The 16,657-nt window shown below is 45.8% G+C and overlaps 1 protein-coding gene across 5 annotated transcripts; it reads left to right on the top strand.

Annotated features, from left to right (window-relative positions):
- The first annotated feature begins 1,269 nt into the window (after positions 1-1,269).
- On the top strand, positions 1,270-12,366 carry LOC136764467 (neural cell adhesion molecule 1-like). Of its 5 annotated transcripts, none has more exons than XM_066718570.1 (8): positions 1,270-1,354; positions 2,279-2,581; positions 3,063-3,332; positions 8,811-9,116; positions 9,452-9,725; positions 9,891-10,016; positions 10,711-10,811; positions 11,029-12,366. In XM_066718570.1, exons 1-6 carry the CDS (start codon positions 1,309-1,311, stop codon positions 9,919-9,921), a joined length of 1,230 nt encoding a protein of 409 aa, XP_066574667.1. In that variant the 5' UTR covers positions 1,270-1,308; the 3' UTR covers positions 9,922-10,016; positions 10,711-10,811; positions 11,029-12,366. The 5 variants fall into 5 exon arrangements, with proteins under 5 accessions (XP_066574667.1, XP_066574665.1, XP_066574666.1 ...); XM_066718568.1 differs by having other exon boundaries at positions 11,026-12,366; XM_066718569.1 differs by having other exon boundaries at positions 9,891-10,020.
- The last annotated feature ends 4,291 nt before the right edge of the window (positions 12,367-16,657 follow it).

Below are 16,657 nucleotides of genomic sequence, written 5' to 3'. Positions count from 1 at the left end.
TTTGTTGCCAGCTCTCGGGGGTCGTTTCTGTGTCAGTGCCAAGTTGGGATATTCCTCACCAGAGACTTTTACTTTAAATTTACAGCACCGTTACATACAGATGTTCACTGAGCGCGCCGCTGTACAGCACCGTTACATACAGATGTTCACTGAGCGCGCTGCTGTACAGCACCGTTACATACAGATGTTCACTGAGCGCGCTGCTGTACAGCACCGTTACATACAGATGTTCACAGCGCGCCGCTGTACAGCACCGTTACATACAGATGTTCACTAAGCGCGCCGCTGTACAGCACCGTTACATACAGATGTTCACTGAGCGCGCCGCTGTACAGCACCGTTACATACAGATGTTCACAGCGCGCCGCTGTACAGCAACGTTACATACAGATGTTCACTGAGCGCGCTGCTGTACAGCACCGTTACATACAGATGTTCACTAAGCGCGCCGCTGTACAGCACCGTTACATACAGATGTTCACTAAGCGCGCCGCTGTACAGCACCGTTACATACAGATGTTCACAGCGCGCCGCTGTACAGCACCGTTACATACAGATGTTCACAGCGCGCCGATGTACGTACAGCACCGTTACATACAGATGTTCACTAAGCGCGCCGCTGTACAGCACCGTTACATACAGATGTTCACTAAGCGCGCCGCTGTACAGCACCGTTACATACAGATGTTCACAGCGCGCCGCTGTACAGCACCGTTACATACAGATGTTCACTAAGCGCGCCGCTGTACAGCACCGTTACATACAGATGTTTACTAAGCGCGCTGCTGTACAGCACCGTTACATACAGATGTTCACTAAGCGCGCTGCTGTACAGCACCGTTACATACAGATGTTCACTAAGCGCGCTGCTGTACAGCACCGTTACATACAGATGTTCACTGAGCGCGCCGCTGTACAGCACCGTTACATACAGATGTTCACAGCGCGCCGCTGTACAGCACCGTTACATACAGATGTTCACAGCGCGCTGCTCTACAGCACCGTTACATACAGATGTTCACAGCGCGCTGCTGTACAGCACCGTTACATACAGATGTTCACAGCGCGCTGCTGTACAGCAGCGTTACATACAGATGTTCACTAAGCGCGCCGCTGTACAGCACCGTTACATACAGATGTTCACAGCGCGCCGCTGTACAGCACCGTTACATACAGATGTTCACCGCTGCAGGACAGACCCAGGTGCGGAGAGGAGGCGGGCTCAGAGAGGGGCGGGCCGCTATATAGACCGTGAACCCAGGCTGAGCAGTGACTGAGCCGGGCGGCCGGGTGATCACTCTCTGGACGATGGGACTCTCTCGGGTCTTCCTGCTCTGCCTCTCCGCACTCTCCGGTAAGACTCCTGCAGCAATAGCAGCAGTTTAGGGGACCAGTGTCCTGCGCATTTCAGCACTCCTGCTTACGCACTTTCCAACTGCTGTGCCTACCCCTGCCCCGTTAGCACATACTTATTAAACATGTAGTATACCACTGTGTCTGCACTTGTTGGCTCGTTTGTACTGGGGTGTGTGCTGATCGTACTTTGTAATGTAATTTTCAACTGTACTTTTGTAATGCTTGGAAAATATTTATTGTGAAAATTGTATGTCGCACTGGGTAATACGGGGTACGTAAATAATAATAATCACAAGTAATAGTAGTAGTAGCATGTATTATTAGTAACAGTAGTACTATTAATAGTAGCAGGAGAAGCAGAAATATAAATAACAGCAACAGCAGCAAAAAATATACTCAACCTTTTATACAGCAATGGTCTTACTAAAGAGTGCAGGCCAGGGAAAACTGCCTATGATTTGAAGCACCCAGAATGAAGTATGAGGTATTTTTTAATTGGTGGTAGAATTTCAATAAGACCGAAGGCAGTGGAAAGTAACTGCAGAAGAAGCAATACTCGTTCTGACAGCAACATCTTACTATTACAAGACGTGTGTTTGTCTGTTTTTGTCTTTTTTTGCACCTGCACTGCAATACAGTTAAGGAAATGCATGTTTCCTTTTGTTTAATTTGGCATGCAGGTGGCACACAAATAATACAACAGCAAATAAATCAATGTGCAAATCTTTTAGTCCAGGTAGAAAGAAGTCAATACAGGATTGCAATCTGTACCTGAAATAGCAGTGCTTTTTTAGGACCAGGCAGCTGAACACCACAGCTGCGATGCCCTGGGCCAGGGGAGCCAGGTAGTGTTCCCTCAGAGTGTTAATTTGTGTCCAGAACTAATTAATGCCCAACTGCTGTCTCTTCCTGTCATTTGCAGCGCTGTGTCCAGCTCCTGCACAGTCTGAGAGGCGGCTGCTGAGGGGCATAGTGGGAGAGGCGCTCAGTTTCAATTCCTCTGTGTCACAGAACGGGTTTCTGAACTACGGAGGCAGCAACATCGCCATGGTGCTCGGAGGGCAGATCACTGGCCCGAAGGGGAGATTCGATGGCCGGCTGCATTGGGACAATGAGACTGGACTCTTCCACATCACAGAGCTCAGCAACCAGGACTCTGGGGAATACATAGTGCAGGACACAGGAGGACAGAGGAGAGTCAAAGTGTTCCAGCTGACCGTGTACAGTGAGTGTCTTTGTTTTACTCACTTGGTGCAGTCAGTGAATGCTGGTGTCCATGCCATTGTGTATGTTGTGTAAGGTGACTGTTTTTTGGCAGGAAGCTGCTTTTACAGAAATAATCTAAACACAAAGTGTCTGGGTCAATGAGGCCGAGAGGATCATATTTAGCAATAGAAAGTGCTGAAGCTCTCAGACCTCAGGTCAAGGTTATATGTATGTATGTATGCATATATATAAATAACCTATATCTTGCTTTATGATATGTGGTTTTGCCACCTTCTTCTATGCAGGGTCAGTGTCTGTGCTGTACAGTCAGTGTCAGTGCGGTGCAGTCAGTGTCAGTGCGGTGCAGTCAGTGTCAGTGCGGTGCAGTCAGTGTCAGTGCGGTACAGTCAGTGTCAGTGCTGTACAGTCAGTGTCAGTGTGTGTTGTGCACTGAGCAGGGATGCAGGTCTCATTGCTGTTGTCTCTCTCTCTCTCTACAGACAGTGTGTCCAAACCTGAAGTGACAAATAAGACCCAGGTCAGTGTGCAGTGTCCTCTCCTGTGCTCTGTGTCCAATGGGAGAGAGGTGACCCTGTCCTGGTACAGAGAGGGGGAGGAGAAGCCCCTGAAACACACCAGCTCCCCTGATCTCAACACCCCCCTGACTCTCCCTCTGGAGACAGAAGGACTCTCTCACTCCTACAGCTGTGTGGCCACCAACCCCGTCAGCACCCAGAACACCACAGTCCATCCTGCGGACTACTGCACTGGTGAGACACTGTGGGTTTGCGTACGCTCATCAGCAGACTGACCGGTTCCCAGAACTATTCCAGTTCGTTTCCAGTGCGGGAGTTCACTGTCACAGTGAATTGTGTCTCCTCTGACAGGTTTGCCATTTCTGACATGAACCAGGTTAAAGTCACACCTGCACATGGGCACATGGGCCCACAACTGCCCTGGCATGACCTACAGTGGAAAGAGAGCTTTGGATCACAATTGTTTGTTTTGCATTAGAAAAAAAAAGCGACCCACAGAAGGGAAGCTGCCAGGCCGAGGGAAGTGAGACAAGTGACCTATGAGCTATGCCCGAACGTGGGCATGGCTTAAATGAGTACACTGGGCACTCCTTGCACACCCTTAACAGCCCTGCCTGTGTCACACACTGCAGGTGGTGCCACTTGCTGGGCTTTAATAGGAAGGTGTGATTAAGAGAAAATCAAAGATCTTACCTGGCATGTAAAAAGCTATTAAATCTATATTCTTTTTTAAGAGATTTACCTTAATTGTAATAAGGAGAAGTTGGAAATAACACTCATTTATACACTTTTCAATTAAATGTCAGGAGCTGTGTTCTTCCTCTTTCTCTTCCTGTTATCGATACCGATGGTGTTTTACAGCAATGCGCAATTGTGCTCATTCTGCGCTACAAGAACCAGGTCAGGCTATACATGAATTGATCACTTCAGTCAGTCTGTATAAACCTTCTCTTTTTCACTGCAGCAGTGTTAACACTGTAGTCACACTGTGTCAGTGTGTCTACACTATAACCCCAGTGTGTCTCAGTGCAGTGTCAGTGTGTCTACACTATAACCCCAGTGTGTCTCAGTGCAGTGTCAGTGTGTCTACACTATAACCCCAGTGTGTGTCTCAGTGCAGTGTCAGTGTGTCTACACTATAACCCCAGTGTGTGTCTCAGTGCAGTGTCAGTGTGTCTACACTATAACCCCAGTGTGTTTCTCAGTGCAGTGTCAGTGTGTCTACACTATAACCCCAGTGTGTCTCAGTGCAGTGTCAGTGTGTCTACACTATAACCCCAGTGTGTGTCTCAGTGCAGTGTCAGTGTGTCTACACTATAACCCCAGTGTGTGTCTCAGTGCAGTGTCAGTGTGTCTACACTATAACCCCAGTGTGTCTCAGTGCAGTGTCAGTGTGTCTACACTATAACCCCAGTGTGTCTCAGTGCAGTGTCAGTGTGTCTACACTATAACCCCAGTGTGTTTCTCAGTGCAGTGTCAGTGTGTCTACACTATAACCCCAGTGTGTCTCAGTGCTGTGTCAGTGTGCTGTAGTGTGCAGTCAGTGTGTCTACACTATAACCCCAGTGTGTCTCAGTGCTGTGTCAGTGTGTCTACACTATAACCCCAGTGTGTGTCTCAGTGCTGTGTCAGTGTGCTGTAGTGTGCAGTCAGTGTGTCTACACTATAACCCCAGTGTGTCTCAGTGCTGTGTCAGTGTGTCTACACTATAACCCCAGTGTGTCTCAGTGCAGTGTCAGTGTGTCTACACTATAACCCCAGTGTGTCTCAGTGCTGTGTCAGTGTGTCTACACTATAACCCCAGTGTGTGTCTCAGTGCTGTGTCAGTGTGCTGTAGTGTGCAGTCAGTGTGTCTACACTATAACCCCAGTGTGTCTCAGTGCTGTGTCAGTGTGTCTACACTATAACCCCAGTGTGTGTCTCAGTGCAGTGTCAGTGTGCTGTAGTGTGCAGTCAGTCAGAGTTGTGCATTACTCGCTCTCACTCTGTCTGTCTCTGTCACAGTGGACCCCGGCAGTCGAAGGGACAGCTGCAGTCATCACAGTGTGTTGCTGTTGGCGCTGCCAGCTCTGAAGATTGGAGCCATCGCTGTGTTCTCAGTGCTGAGTGTGATCACTCTGCTCACTATGGTTCGCATCTCAGCCAACCTGCAGAGACTGAGAGAGCAGCTGAGGGACAGCAGGTATAGGAGGAACTCTGAACCCCTATAACCTGATTCACTTCATTAATTGAACTGCCAGGGCACCCCCCAGGGATGACCCACCACACAGCACAGCACTCTCACAGACTGACTGAATTTAACCAGAGCCATTTCTCGTCTTTAGGAAGCCCTAAGCAGGATTTGATTTGGGGGGCATCCCCTCACTGTAACTTACTTTGCATAATGTCAAACTAACATAGGCTTAAGTCTACCATCTTATAAATGTTTGAATAAGCACACATATGTACGAACAAGCACAAAATGTACAAATCTACATGTAAAGAGGGACCTGTTAGCAGCAACATCATCTTTTCGTAACGAAAGTCTGGAACACAATTGGTATAGAAATGTTTGATGCATTATACACAATTGCTTGCTTACTAGGTCTATCTGTAGTTCTCACATTACAGTAATAATGTACCTGTTCGTTAGCCTAAATGTATTATTTTCTGAAATAATCAAGTAGGCCTGTGTTTTCTGATCACATTTCTTACGTCGCGTTTAGTGGTTTACACATTTTTGCTCCAGGCAAGTCATAGTCAGCAGCACCCCATCAGGTGTAGTCTGAAGTCTGTCAGTCAACAAAGGTCCCGACTGATATTTATTACACACTAGCTAATTAGCTAACTTGATCATTGATGCTACAGAACTAGATAGCAGTGTTATAGCATGGATTTATACTGGGGAAAATAAATAAATAAATGAAACTCGCTTTAGATGCAAATGCACAGCCACCATCTTATAATTAAACACTATTTGGTCACAGGTAAGGTGAACTTAGATTGTCTATCTGGTTTAGTCACACATTTAATGTCATCGTCATTAAAACTGTTTAGCCAGTATGCAAGCAAGCTACTGTACAGCAACAAAAACAAAGCCTAACCAAATAATATTACAATACCTTTCTCTTGTGCTTATTTTTCTTCATCAGCTTTTATTTATTTGTATGCTTATGTTCTTGGTCTTTTTTCCGCCATTATAATTTGGTCCTGTTTCAATACTATAATATATTTTTGTATTTTGTTCTGCCACACCCAACCCATTAGGACACATACAGAAGCAGATTGATGGCAGGTTTCCATGTTTGATTCCATGATGCCCCCTGGGCACGACTCACTCATAAACAAAACCTGTACATTATGTGAAAACTGATCACTGTGATCCTTTATGAAAATCAATTATAGAATGACATTGAAAATAATTTGTATTCATTTATTATAAATACTGTCCACTATGTGGCTTATGTCTAGAAACGGCTCTGAATCTGACACACCACACAGCACAGCATCCTCACAGACTGACTGAGCACTACTGAGCACCCAGGAAAGGATGTGAATGCTGCTGAATTTGCAAGTGTGTACTGTGTGGAAAAGGGTTACATTTTATAGCCATCAAAACACTGCATGTTTGTCTTTTTTCTCATTATATATTTTGAAAATATAAACGTTTTACATTGAACAAAGTGACCAGAGGAAGGCAGTTAAACAGTGAATGCATTTATTGATAGGAAGCCCAGGGGAACTACAGTCTAGTCAATAATTCAAACATACATGTGGAGCTTGTGTAGAGCAACTGTTTAACGGGACACCATGTTGGGGAGTGCCGAACTGGGCCAGACAAGAGCACGCTGCGCCACACTGAGGACCGGGAGCAGAGTGCCCCCCGCAGCCGAGAATTATCACTGTTTAGTTTTTTGTTGTTTTGAAGGTTCCCCTGTTCCTGTAAAGTGACGAGCGATGAGTGAAGCGTGCAGCACCCCGGCCCACACAACACTGAAGCATCAGCTCCCATGGGCATGTCCTCAGTGGGGTGAAGCTAGGAGTCACAGTGTGGATTCCCAGTGAACAGTGTAGCACTGACATCCCAGCAGACAGGAAATAGGTGTAACAGTGTAGAGACTCTGGAGAGCGAATGTGTGTGTGTGTGTGTGTGTGTGTGTGTGTGTGTGTGTGTGTGTCAGCATTTACAAAATCGGTACAGAGACAAACAGTGGGACGACTTTGCACGTCTGGGAAAATGTCAAGTCTAGAATCTGAAACAAACATTGCCATTTTGATTTAACTGTATACATTTGTGTCTTCCACTGTGACACTGTGCCCTTGGCAGCTCTGTTCCTCAGTGTCCCCCTGCAGGACCCGCTGCTATCACTCAGCTTGACTATAGCCGTCTTAAACAGACAAATAACAACACTTGTGCCCCAGTTCTCTTTCAGTTTCAGAGCACTAGTTAAAAAACAAAAAACAATTTCAAACAATATAATAATGTTACCATAGAACAGGGGTTCTGTTGTATGTGGTTATTCTATTAATCTTCTTATGAATATGTATGGTGTATGTAGGTTTATTTATAAAGTGTGTAACTTGTTTTGGTTCATTTCATGTTTGGGATTTCTGTTAGTCCATTAAGAGAAGCTCCATTATCTATGTTACATCTGTCTGTCTTCTTTATCTAATCTGCACTGTTCCTACACACGTGCACACACAGGTAATCAGAAAGAGACAGCGCTTTCTTCATGTACTGCTGTTAATAGGTCTGGATGGACTGAAATATGCACTTAAAATGCCCATATTAGGATGCTGTTCCTTTTCTGGTCATTGCAGTTTCAATGTGAAATGTCTCTTAGTTTTTCAATCACGAAGATCAGATGTAATTTCAGCTCACTTTCAGGTGTTGATTGGGTCACATAAAACATGAAGTGATCTTAAGGCCTGCCTTAACCTCAGTGTACTGGTAATTTACCACAGGGTCCCTAGTCAATGAGAGAGTTTATACATCTCTCTCTCTCAGTTCAGTGTTACAGTACAATACAGTAGAATAGTGCTGTTACAATAGGGGGCTGTAGTAACAGTGCAGTAGAATAGTGCTGTTACAATAGGGGGCTGTAGTAACAGTGCAGTAGAATAGTGCTGTTACAATAGGGGGCTGTAGTAACAGTGCAGTAGAATAGTGCTGTTACAATAGGGGGCTGTAGTAACAGTGCAGTAGAATAGTGCTGTTACAATAGGGGGCTGTAGTAACAGTGCAGTAGAATAGTGCTGTTACAATAGGGGGCTGTAGTAGCAGTGCATTAGAATAGTGCTGTTACAATAGGGGGCTGTAGTAGCAGTGCATTAGAATACAATTTATCTGTTATACAGTACCACAGTTTTCACTATCCTGTAAGCAGTGTTGCACTTCAAGGACATCCTGTCACTTATGCAGTGCTGATGTCTGAGAGATTCTGCTGAGCTCCTGTATTTCTGCTGTTTCCATTGCCCTGCAGCATTCCAGGGTGTTTGCACTGAAAACACACACTGCTGTTCCCACACACAGCTGTATTTATGTGTATTTTTCTAACATTAGAGATACTATCTCACTGACCTTGGTGATAAAGGAAAAACCCAAACTGGAGCCAGCGCTGTGTGGACTATATTATAGTGTAGTGTAGTGTAGTATAATATAGTATAGTATAGGGCCCAGTCTGAAGCCAGTTAGACAGAGTAATGGATGCTTTTCTTCTCTCCCTTGTACAGAGCTGTGTCCATCCCCTATCCAGTCTGAGGAGAAGCTGAAGGGCACTGTGGGAATGGTGATCACATTTCCAACCCCAGTGTTGAAGGATGGGAGCTTGCAGTACAAAGGCAATGGCTCTATTGCAAGAGTGTTCAGTGGGCAGAGCAGGACTGACTATGTGGAGCGTTTCAAAGGCAGAGTGACCTGGGACAGCAGCACTGGACTCTTCAGCATCACACATCTGGATATGAGTGACACTGGCGAGTACACTGTGGAGATCAATGAGGGAAATAATCAACTTAAACATTTCCCGCTGACAGTGTACGGTGAGTGTCTGCGTAGCTTTATGCACCACGTCTCCTGATTCGTCCTCTGCTTCCACTTGTTCCTGGCTGTTATGTGTCTGTGTTGTACAGCCAGTATCTCCAGTGTCTGCATGGCTGTGTCTCTCTCTGTGGTATCCCTGCTGTGCACTGCCTGCCTGTATGTGTCTGTGTGTGTGTTTGTCTATATTGGGTTGTGCTTGATCAGTGGCCAGTCCTGCGTAGATCTACTGGATCATCTACACTGTTTAACTCCTCTCCCCATCATTGTCTGTGTTGTCCTTTTCTCCTCCTGTCCCCTGCATTGATTATGTAATTCTCTCTCTCTCCTTCCGCAGACCGTGTGTCCAAGCCACAGGTGAATAACTCCCAAACACGAACAGAGTCTGACATGCAGACCTGCACCCTGCTGTGCTCTGTGGCCAATGGGATAGAGGTGACCCTGTCCTGGTACAGAGAGGGGGAGGAGAAGCCCTTGAACCATAGCAGCTCCCCTGATCTCAGCACCCCCCTGACTCTCCCTCTGGAGACAGAAGGACTCTTTCATTCCTACAGCTGTGTGGCCACCAACCCCGTCAGCAATGAAACAGTGAGACAGTACTCAGTACACAGGTGTGGATCTGCCATTCTAGTACTGTGGCTGAAATGACTGGGTGTATGATTGAGTGTGTGTGTCTGCTTGTGAGTCAGTGCTGTTGTTTCCAGTCAGTCAGTGTGTATATGTATGGAAACCACATTGTGTCATTGCTCTGTCTTTTTACCGATGTCTCTCTCTAGCAGCTGCACACGACACATCCAGGAGATATAACATAGTCTACGCTGTGGTGTTCAGCACGGCCGGAGTCCTGCTTGTCATTGGGCTGATCACGTATCTGAGGAGGCGCAGACACAGGCACAGAGAAGGCAGGTATATGTCCCAGTGACTCGGAGTCGACTGCTCACAGGCCCAACTCCACACAACACAACAGTACAGCAGCTCTGACACAGCACACTGAAGAGAGACAGAGGGAGAGGGTGGGAGAGAGAGAGACACAGAGATGGAGAGAGAGATGCAGAGACAGACAGAGACACAGAGAGGCACAGAGATGGAGAGACATACGCAGAGTAAGAGAGGGACCAGATACAGAGAGAGATCAGACACAGGGAAGGAAAGTGATGGCAGTCAAAGAGATTGGTGCCCAGTTATGCTACTAATACAGCATGGAGCGTACCCCCAGCAGAGACCGCACCTTCTGCAGTCCTCAGGCAGTCTGTCAGTGTGCTGGTGTGGGTGTGGACTGACAGACCGACAGGCAGGCAGACAGACAGACAGACAAGATGCACTAACTTAGGGTTCCCTAGACAGCAGCAGTAACTGCCTGGTTACTGATTAGCTCCAGGAGTCTCAGACACCACTAATTACCAAGAGCTCAGCAGGGCTTAACGAGGGGAAGACAAGACTGTACTTGTGTTAGTGGCAACAGCAGTGTGGCAGTCAGTCCATCAGTGTGTCAGTCGGTGTGTTGGTGTGTCGGTGTGTCAGTGTTTCATTTGGTTCATCATTGTGTAAGTCTCAGCACAGTGCAGTGACCGCTCCCTCTCCTGTGTGTTGCTGTAGGTCCCCCCTCTTCTCTGGGGTCGACAGTTACAGAGCCCCTGTACACCGAGGTCAGCCACCGGCACCGCAACACTGAGAGACTGACACAGGGTAGCCAGCAGGTTAGTGACACACCGACACAGTCTGTGTATCAGTCATTCAGGCACAACAAGGCCACATTTCAGATAATCTGGCAACAGTAAAATGCATCTCTCTCTCTTTCTCTTTCCCTTCCCACTTGTTCCTGCCGTTTCATTCTTTCTTCTTTCTCTCTTCTTGGCCCCATCCCTCTCTCTTCCACTCTCCCATCTCTCTCTCTCCCTCTCCGTCTCTCAGCAGGATTTATCAGAACTGGTTCCCAGTGGCCACCCAGACACTCCGCTCACCACCGTCTATGATGAGATCCGGCCCAGAGAGCAGGGGGAGTGCTGACAGAGGGAAAGAGAGAGGTGGGAAGAGAGACAGACATACACACAGTGAAAGGGAGAGAGTGAGATGGAAAGAGGGACAGCTTTGAGACCAATGATGCAACAATGGCCCTAGTTCCTGGCTGTGAGGCCTGTGCCTGCCTCCATCCCTGCGCTGAGCCGCTGACACAAATGTGGTGTGAGTGTGGGCAGGCTGGGGCGACCTCTGCTGGTGTATCTGGAACTGCAGCTGTGGTTGTCAGTCAGCTGGTAGGTCAAGGTGTGGCTCAGTAGCTGCCTCTGTTGGCACGAGTGCTGCAGGTCCAGGCTTGGAGTCGAGTGGCTGCAAATCCCAGTGTAAAGAATCTTTGGCTGTCGCAAAAGGTTTAGTTTTTAGTTTTAATTTTAAATTTAATTTAATTTAATTGGGGGGGGGGGGTGGGGGGCAGTGGGACTAGAGTCTGAAAATGTTGCAAATTACTTTCAGGTCACACACATAGCTGTCTCACGTCCCCCTTCCTGATAACCCTTCTCGTTCTCACCTAATAGCAACATAGTAAATCAGACATATATATATTATATACACACACATATATATTTTGTATTTTAAATTATGTGATTGGATGTGATTATATTGTGTCAATATCAAAGTGATGCAGAGGTAGCACCCTTTGTAAATGCACACCTGTGTTTTTATTGATGGCTGTGTATTTTTGTATTTGCTCTGTCACGGGTTCACTGCTGGCTGGTAAAGCCTATCGCACCTCAGAAGACAGTGAGACTGGATTGCTGCAGGGGACGCAGCGTCATGTCAGCACCTGTGTGTGTTAATGGAGGGGGGAATGGGATTCAGGTTGAAATGTATCATTTCCATTAGGAAATTTTTCCCAGCTCCTCCACCCGCCCTTCCTTGAAAGCCCCCGACCAACAATCTTCCTGTTCTTCTCTCTGTCCCACATCTGATAATATCCCGCTGAGAATCTCTCCCCACTGTTGATTTGTTCAATATATTCCTGGTAATTGTAATAAATAACTAAATTGCACTAAAATGAGTGTCAACGATGGCTCATATTTCTTCACTCAGTCATACAATCGATTAAAATCGAATTGAATCATCCTATAAATCTCTGAAAAACACAATTCTGCCTGATTGTTTTCTTCCCACCCCAATGACAAAGTAATTGAACATGCCTGTAAATTACGTGATGTAGCCCATAGCTGACACACAGTAGGCTGTGTAAATTAAACATTTAATATATTGTCTGAGCTACTGTTTGTTACTCCTCTCAGTATTGTACTGTGCAGGACAAGGTGGCTGTGTGTTTGTCTCATTGGACTGGCCGAGATTTGGAGTGGCTGCTTTTCTGCCTCTGGAGCTGGCAAGACCCCATCGGAGGTGAAGGCCCTGAGCAACTGGTCATGATCAGTTTCACAGAAAGTCCTGGGGACGTCAGTGAAGGCAGCATGCACATCTAACACATCTACAGTCGACAGCACTTCACCAGCCTCCAGTTACAAAAAAGCAGAAACTGGGGACCTTATTTAATTTTTTACACAGCTATGCTGAATACTTTGAATTGAAGGACTTATTTCCTTTGACAGGGTGTGCTGAAGGATCCCCTCCTGTGCTCCACCCACACAGCTCAGTGGCCATATTTGCCTGTATTTTGTGGGCCCCAAGGTTTAACTTTTCTGTGGTACAGCACAAGTGCTCAGCTTTTTCCTCTGCTCTAGGGCGGCACCTATTCCTCAAACTGTAATGGACTACGCGTCCAGACCGGGCCCAGTGCATCATGGCAGAAAGAGTCAAAATCCACACAGGGATGTTGTCAGCTCTGGAAGCCTACCTGCCACTGACTGGGCACAGACAGGGCTTGGCCCGGGGTGGGAGTATCATCCAGGACCAATTTGTGATGCACAGATCCCAGGCTGGGACACACTAAAGAAAATTTATATTTTTTGGATGGGGGTCAATCCCGCTCATGGCAAACATAAATACAAGGCATCAACTGCTTTCCCAGCATCCTCCCCCAAAATGGCTTCTGCAGCAAGCTCCCTGGCTATTCCACACTGAAAGGCATCAGGTTGGTGACACCTACCACATCAGTTATTTCAATACACAAAAAACCTACCACCAGGACACAACAATAAATAATTACACCTGTACCAAGATAGCACAGAGTCATCAGATAACAGTATTTATATGTCCATTAAGCCACACATAGGCACACCTTTGCAATCTGTGTATTTTGTAACAATATGACAATACGCCACAATCAGCAAACCAGAATAGACCAGTTTCACAAATATGAAACAATACTGTATCCAATAGGCATCTCAATACATTTATTTTGATGGGTTGAAACTCCGATCAGCCAGAAGTCACTCCAAGCAGGGAAACAGTCCCAATGAAAATGACAATAATACTCTGATCCAGACTTTAAAATTTGAAAAAGATTAAATTGTGCAGGAGGCCCATCCCTATCCACAGGAAATTAAAGACATTTTAGGTAGGACTGCTTCAGTGTGTTAGTAGAATCTGGTGGAAGTGGGAGAGTAATATTCTGTTGGTTTGTCAATTTCCTAGAATTCACCTGAGTATAGGAAATGAAATAGACCCATAAAGGAAGTGAAAACTGTAGTAGCTGGCAGAACAGCATTGCATGGCCAGAGCAGAACAATCCCACCCATCCCATCAGCACTGAATGTCTCACACCAGCTTCCTGAAGAAGCCTTTTGTCCCTCTTTCTTGGTGTGCTGTAAGGGCCCTGCACCAGTGGGACATGGTACTGTGGAGTTGTTGCTGAATGGCTTTTTTGTCTCTAAAGGATGGGGGAATGAAACTGAGAAAGTTCAAAACAAGCCATGTTGGGCCCAGGAGTTCCTGTACCCTCAGGTAGGCTTTTCAATCACAGGGATACATCTGACCTACACAGGGTATTGACTTGGCAGGGGCATAAGCCAGGACCTCCACACAAGCACTGCGGTTGTTGGATCACAGTCAGAAGAGAGGGACAAAGAAAGAGGGACGGAGAAGGGGCAGAAGCTAATGCCACCCTACCCCCCAGAGTTGGTATCAGCCATCCCAATGTGCCACTTCTGCCAGTGTGAACTGAGAGAGCTGTGTCAATGGAAATTTGCAGACAAGTTCTATCCTCACCCTTGTTATTCATGCCAGCTTCAGTCATTTGCTCTCAGCCTGGTGAGGGTTACAACCACAATTCCTCTGCCATGTTTGCCTCATTTTCCCCATTACTACTTAACATAGAGGCCTTTACTGCGGACAACATGAACAAGAGGAAAGCAGCTCTGCATCAGTTGCTACCATCACATCCCTTAACAGGTCAGCCTCTGACTGTCCAAAGTCCTGTTCCCGTATGCGAGACGAGACCTGTAGGGCCTGTGGTACCAGTATATAACCTCTAGAGGCCACTCCAATTAAATATCATACAGCTCACCTGTTGAAAAAGGCCTGGAGAGAGAGAGAGAGAGAGAGAGAGACAGAGAAAGAGAGAGAGAGGGAGCACATCAAACTCTCAATTGTAACCTTCAAATCCTGCAATTCACTGAACATTCTGAATTGCATTGACTAAGTCAGAGAAAGACTGAAAGGAGGATGAGAGGAATACAAAGTCTGAAAGTGTACCAAATTTTGCTGACAATGTATTCATACCATTTCAGAAAATTAATCTTTTGATAAACCACAATTTACTATTTGATTTAGATAAGATAGTCCAGTGGTTTTGAAACTTGTCCTGGAGGACCACCTACTCTGCTGGTTTTTGTTCCAACCGAGCTCTCAATTACTTAATTGAACCTTTAATTGAAGTCATTTTGATTACATTTGTGTAACTGATAAAAAGTTGGTTCCATAATAAGATAATAATGTCCTTATACAATTTTATACTTAACTTAAAACCCCTAAAAACCAGCAGAGTAGGTGGTACTCCAGGACAGGTTTGAGAACCACCGAGATAGTCCATGTGATTATTACATCCATAATGTTGAGCTGTGTTGGGATTAGAGACCATACCCTCCTCTGGGCACGCTACCACGAGATGTTAGTATTGGCTGCTCTAAAAGATACAAAGAAGGGATCATAAACACTAATTAACAAGTATCACCACAAGAAGGCAGCATGATCACAAAGATGAAACTTTGTGGCACAGCCGCCTATTGTACTTCTCAAATTGCAGCATGTATTGTTGTTTTCTTAAATAGGCACAAGAAACGGATGGTGCGATCAGAAACTGACGCACCTTCACCTTGGAGTTCAGGTTGTATCTCTTTGGCAGTTATCCTTGGTTCTTTTTCTGCCATTCGCACTGTCCTTCTGTTCAATCTGGGGTTGATTTTCCTCTTATGGCCGTCCAGGGAGGTTGGCTACAGTTCCATGGACCATGAACTTCTTAATAATATTTGCAACTGTTGTCACAGGAACATCATACTGCTTGGAGATGGTCTTGTAGCCTTTACCTTTACCATGCTTGTCTATTATTTTCTTTCTGATCTCCTCAGACAACACTCTCCTTTGCTTTCTCTGGTCCATGTTCTGTGTGGTGCACACAATGATACCAAACAGCACTACTTTCTTCCATTTAAATAGGCTGAATGACTGATTACAAGATTGGAGACGTGTGATACTAATTAAAGAAACAAATTTATACTGCAAGGGCAAGACTGAATTGTACAATTGTGGAATATGGAACAGGCAGGAGACAGACGGGGGCAAGAGCCTGCTGGTGCAGGAGGAAGAGGCAATAGAGTACATGGTGGTGTGGTGAGGGGGAGAGGAAGAGCCAGCGGAAGGCAATGGCACAGAGCAATCTCACATCATATACGGGCAACAATTATAGACCATGTAATCAACCATGGCCTAAGTATGACAGAGGCTGATCGGAGAGTGCAGCCTAATGTGTGCCGGTCCACAGTGTCATCAATAATCCGGACATTCAGGAGAGACAACAGGTGTGTAATCATGTACTGCAATATTTATTCACATTGGTATTCCAGTGAATTAAGCCAATGCACACTTCGGAATTCAAGAAGAATACATTGACTTTACTGTACTGTATTTAATGTCTAGGATTGAACGTCTACCCCATGGTAGTGGCGGAAGAGTAGTTTTCACTGCTCAACAAGAAATTGAAATCTGTAATATGGTCATAGCAAACAATGCTATCAGACTAATACACATTCAAAGTGCAGTCATACAAGATGATGATATCTTTCAAAATGTCAACACCGTCAGCCTCTCCACAATTGATAGGGTGCTGAAAAGAAATCACATGAGAATGAAGCAACTCTACAAGGTGCCTTTTGAGTCGAATGGTGAGAGAGTGAAGGAGCTGAGGTACCAGTATGTACAGGTAAGAATTTATCACTGTACACTACACAGTGATATAATCTCTTTTCTTTTCAGTATTGATCCAACCTGTATATGCAGAATATGTTACACAATGTGGGATACGTGTTGATGTAATTGTATGATTTACAATGTCTACTATTATTTCCTAAATTGCTTTTGTATCGCGTATAGAGAGTGATGGAGCTGGAGGCTA

The sequence above is a fragment of the Amia ocellicauda genome, chromosome 12 (genome assembly GCF_036373705.1).
Source record: "Amia ocellicauda isolate fAmiCal2 chromosome 12, fAmiCal2.hap1, whole genome shotgun sequence".
Lineage (NCBI taxonomy): Eukaryota > Metazoa > Chordata > Actinopteri > Amiiformes > Amiidae > Amia > Amia ocellicauda.
Note: the sequence above shows the minus strand (reverse complement) of the source record. Positions and strands in the feature narration are given on the sequence as shown.

What these genes read in the sequence shown, in the direction of transcription:
- LOC136764467 (XM_066718570.1), top strand. Translation starts at nt 1,309, where the DNA reads ATGGGACTCTCTCGGGTCTTCCTGCTCTGCCTCTCCGCACTCTCCG. An exon ending in CTGCCTCTCCGCACTCTCCG is followed by an intron (nt 1,355 to 2,278) that starts GTAAGACTCCTG and finishes TGTCATTTGCAG; the next exon opens with CGCTGTGTCCAGCTCCTGCA. An exon ending in AGACAGTACTCAGTACACAG is followed by an intron (nt 9,726 to 9,890) that starts GTGTGGATCTGC and finishes GTCTCTCTCTAG; the next exon opens with CAGCTGCACACGACACATCC.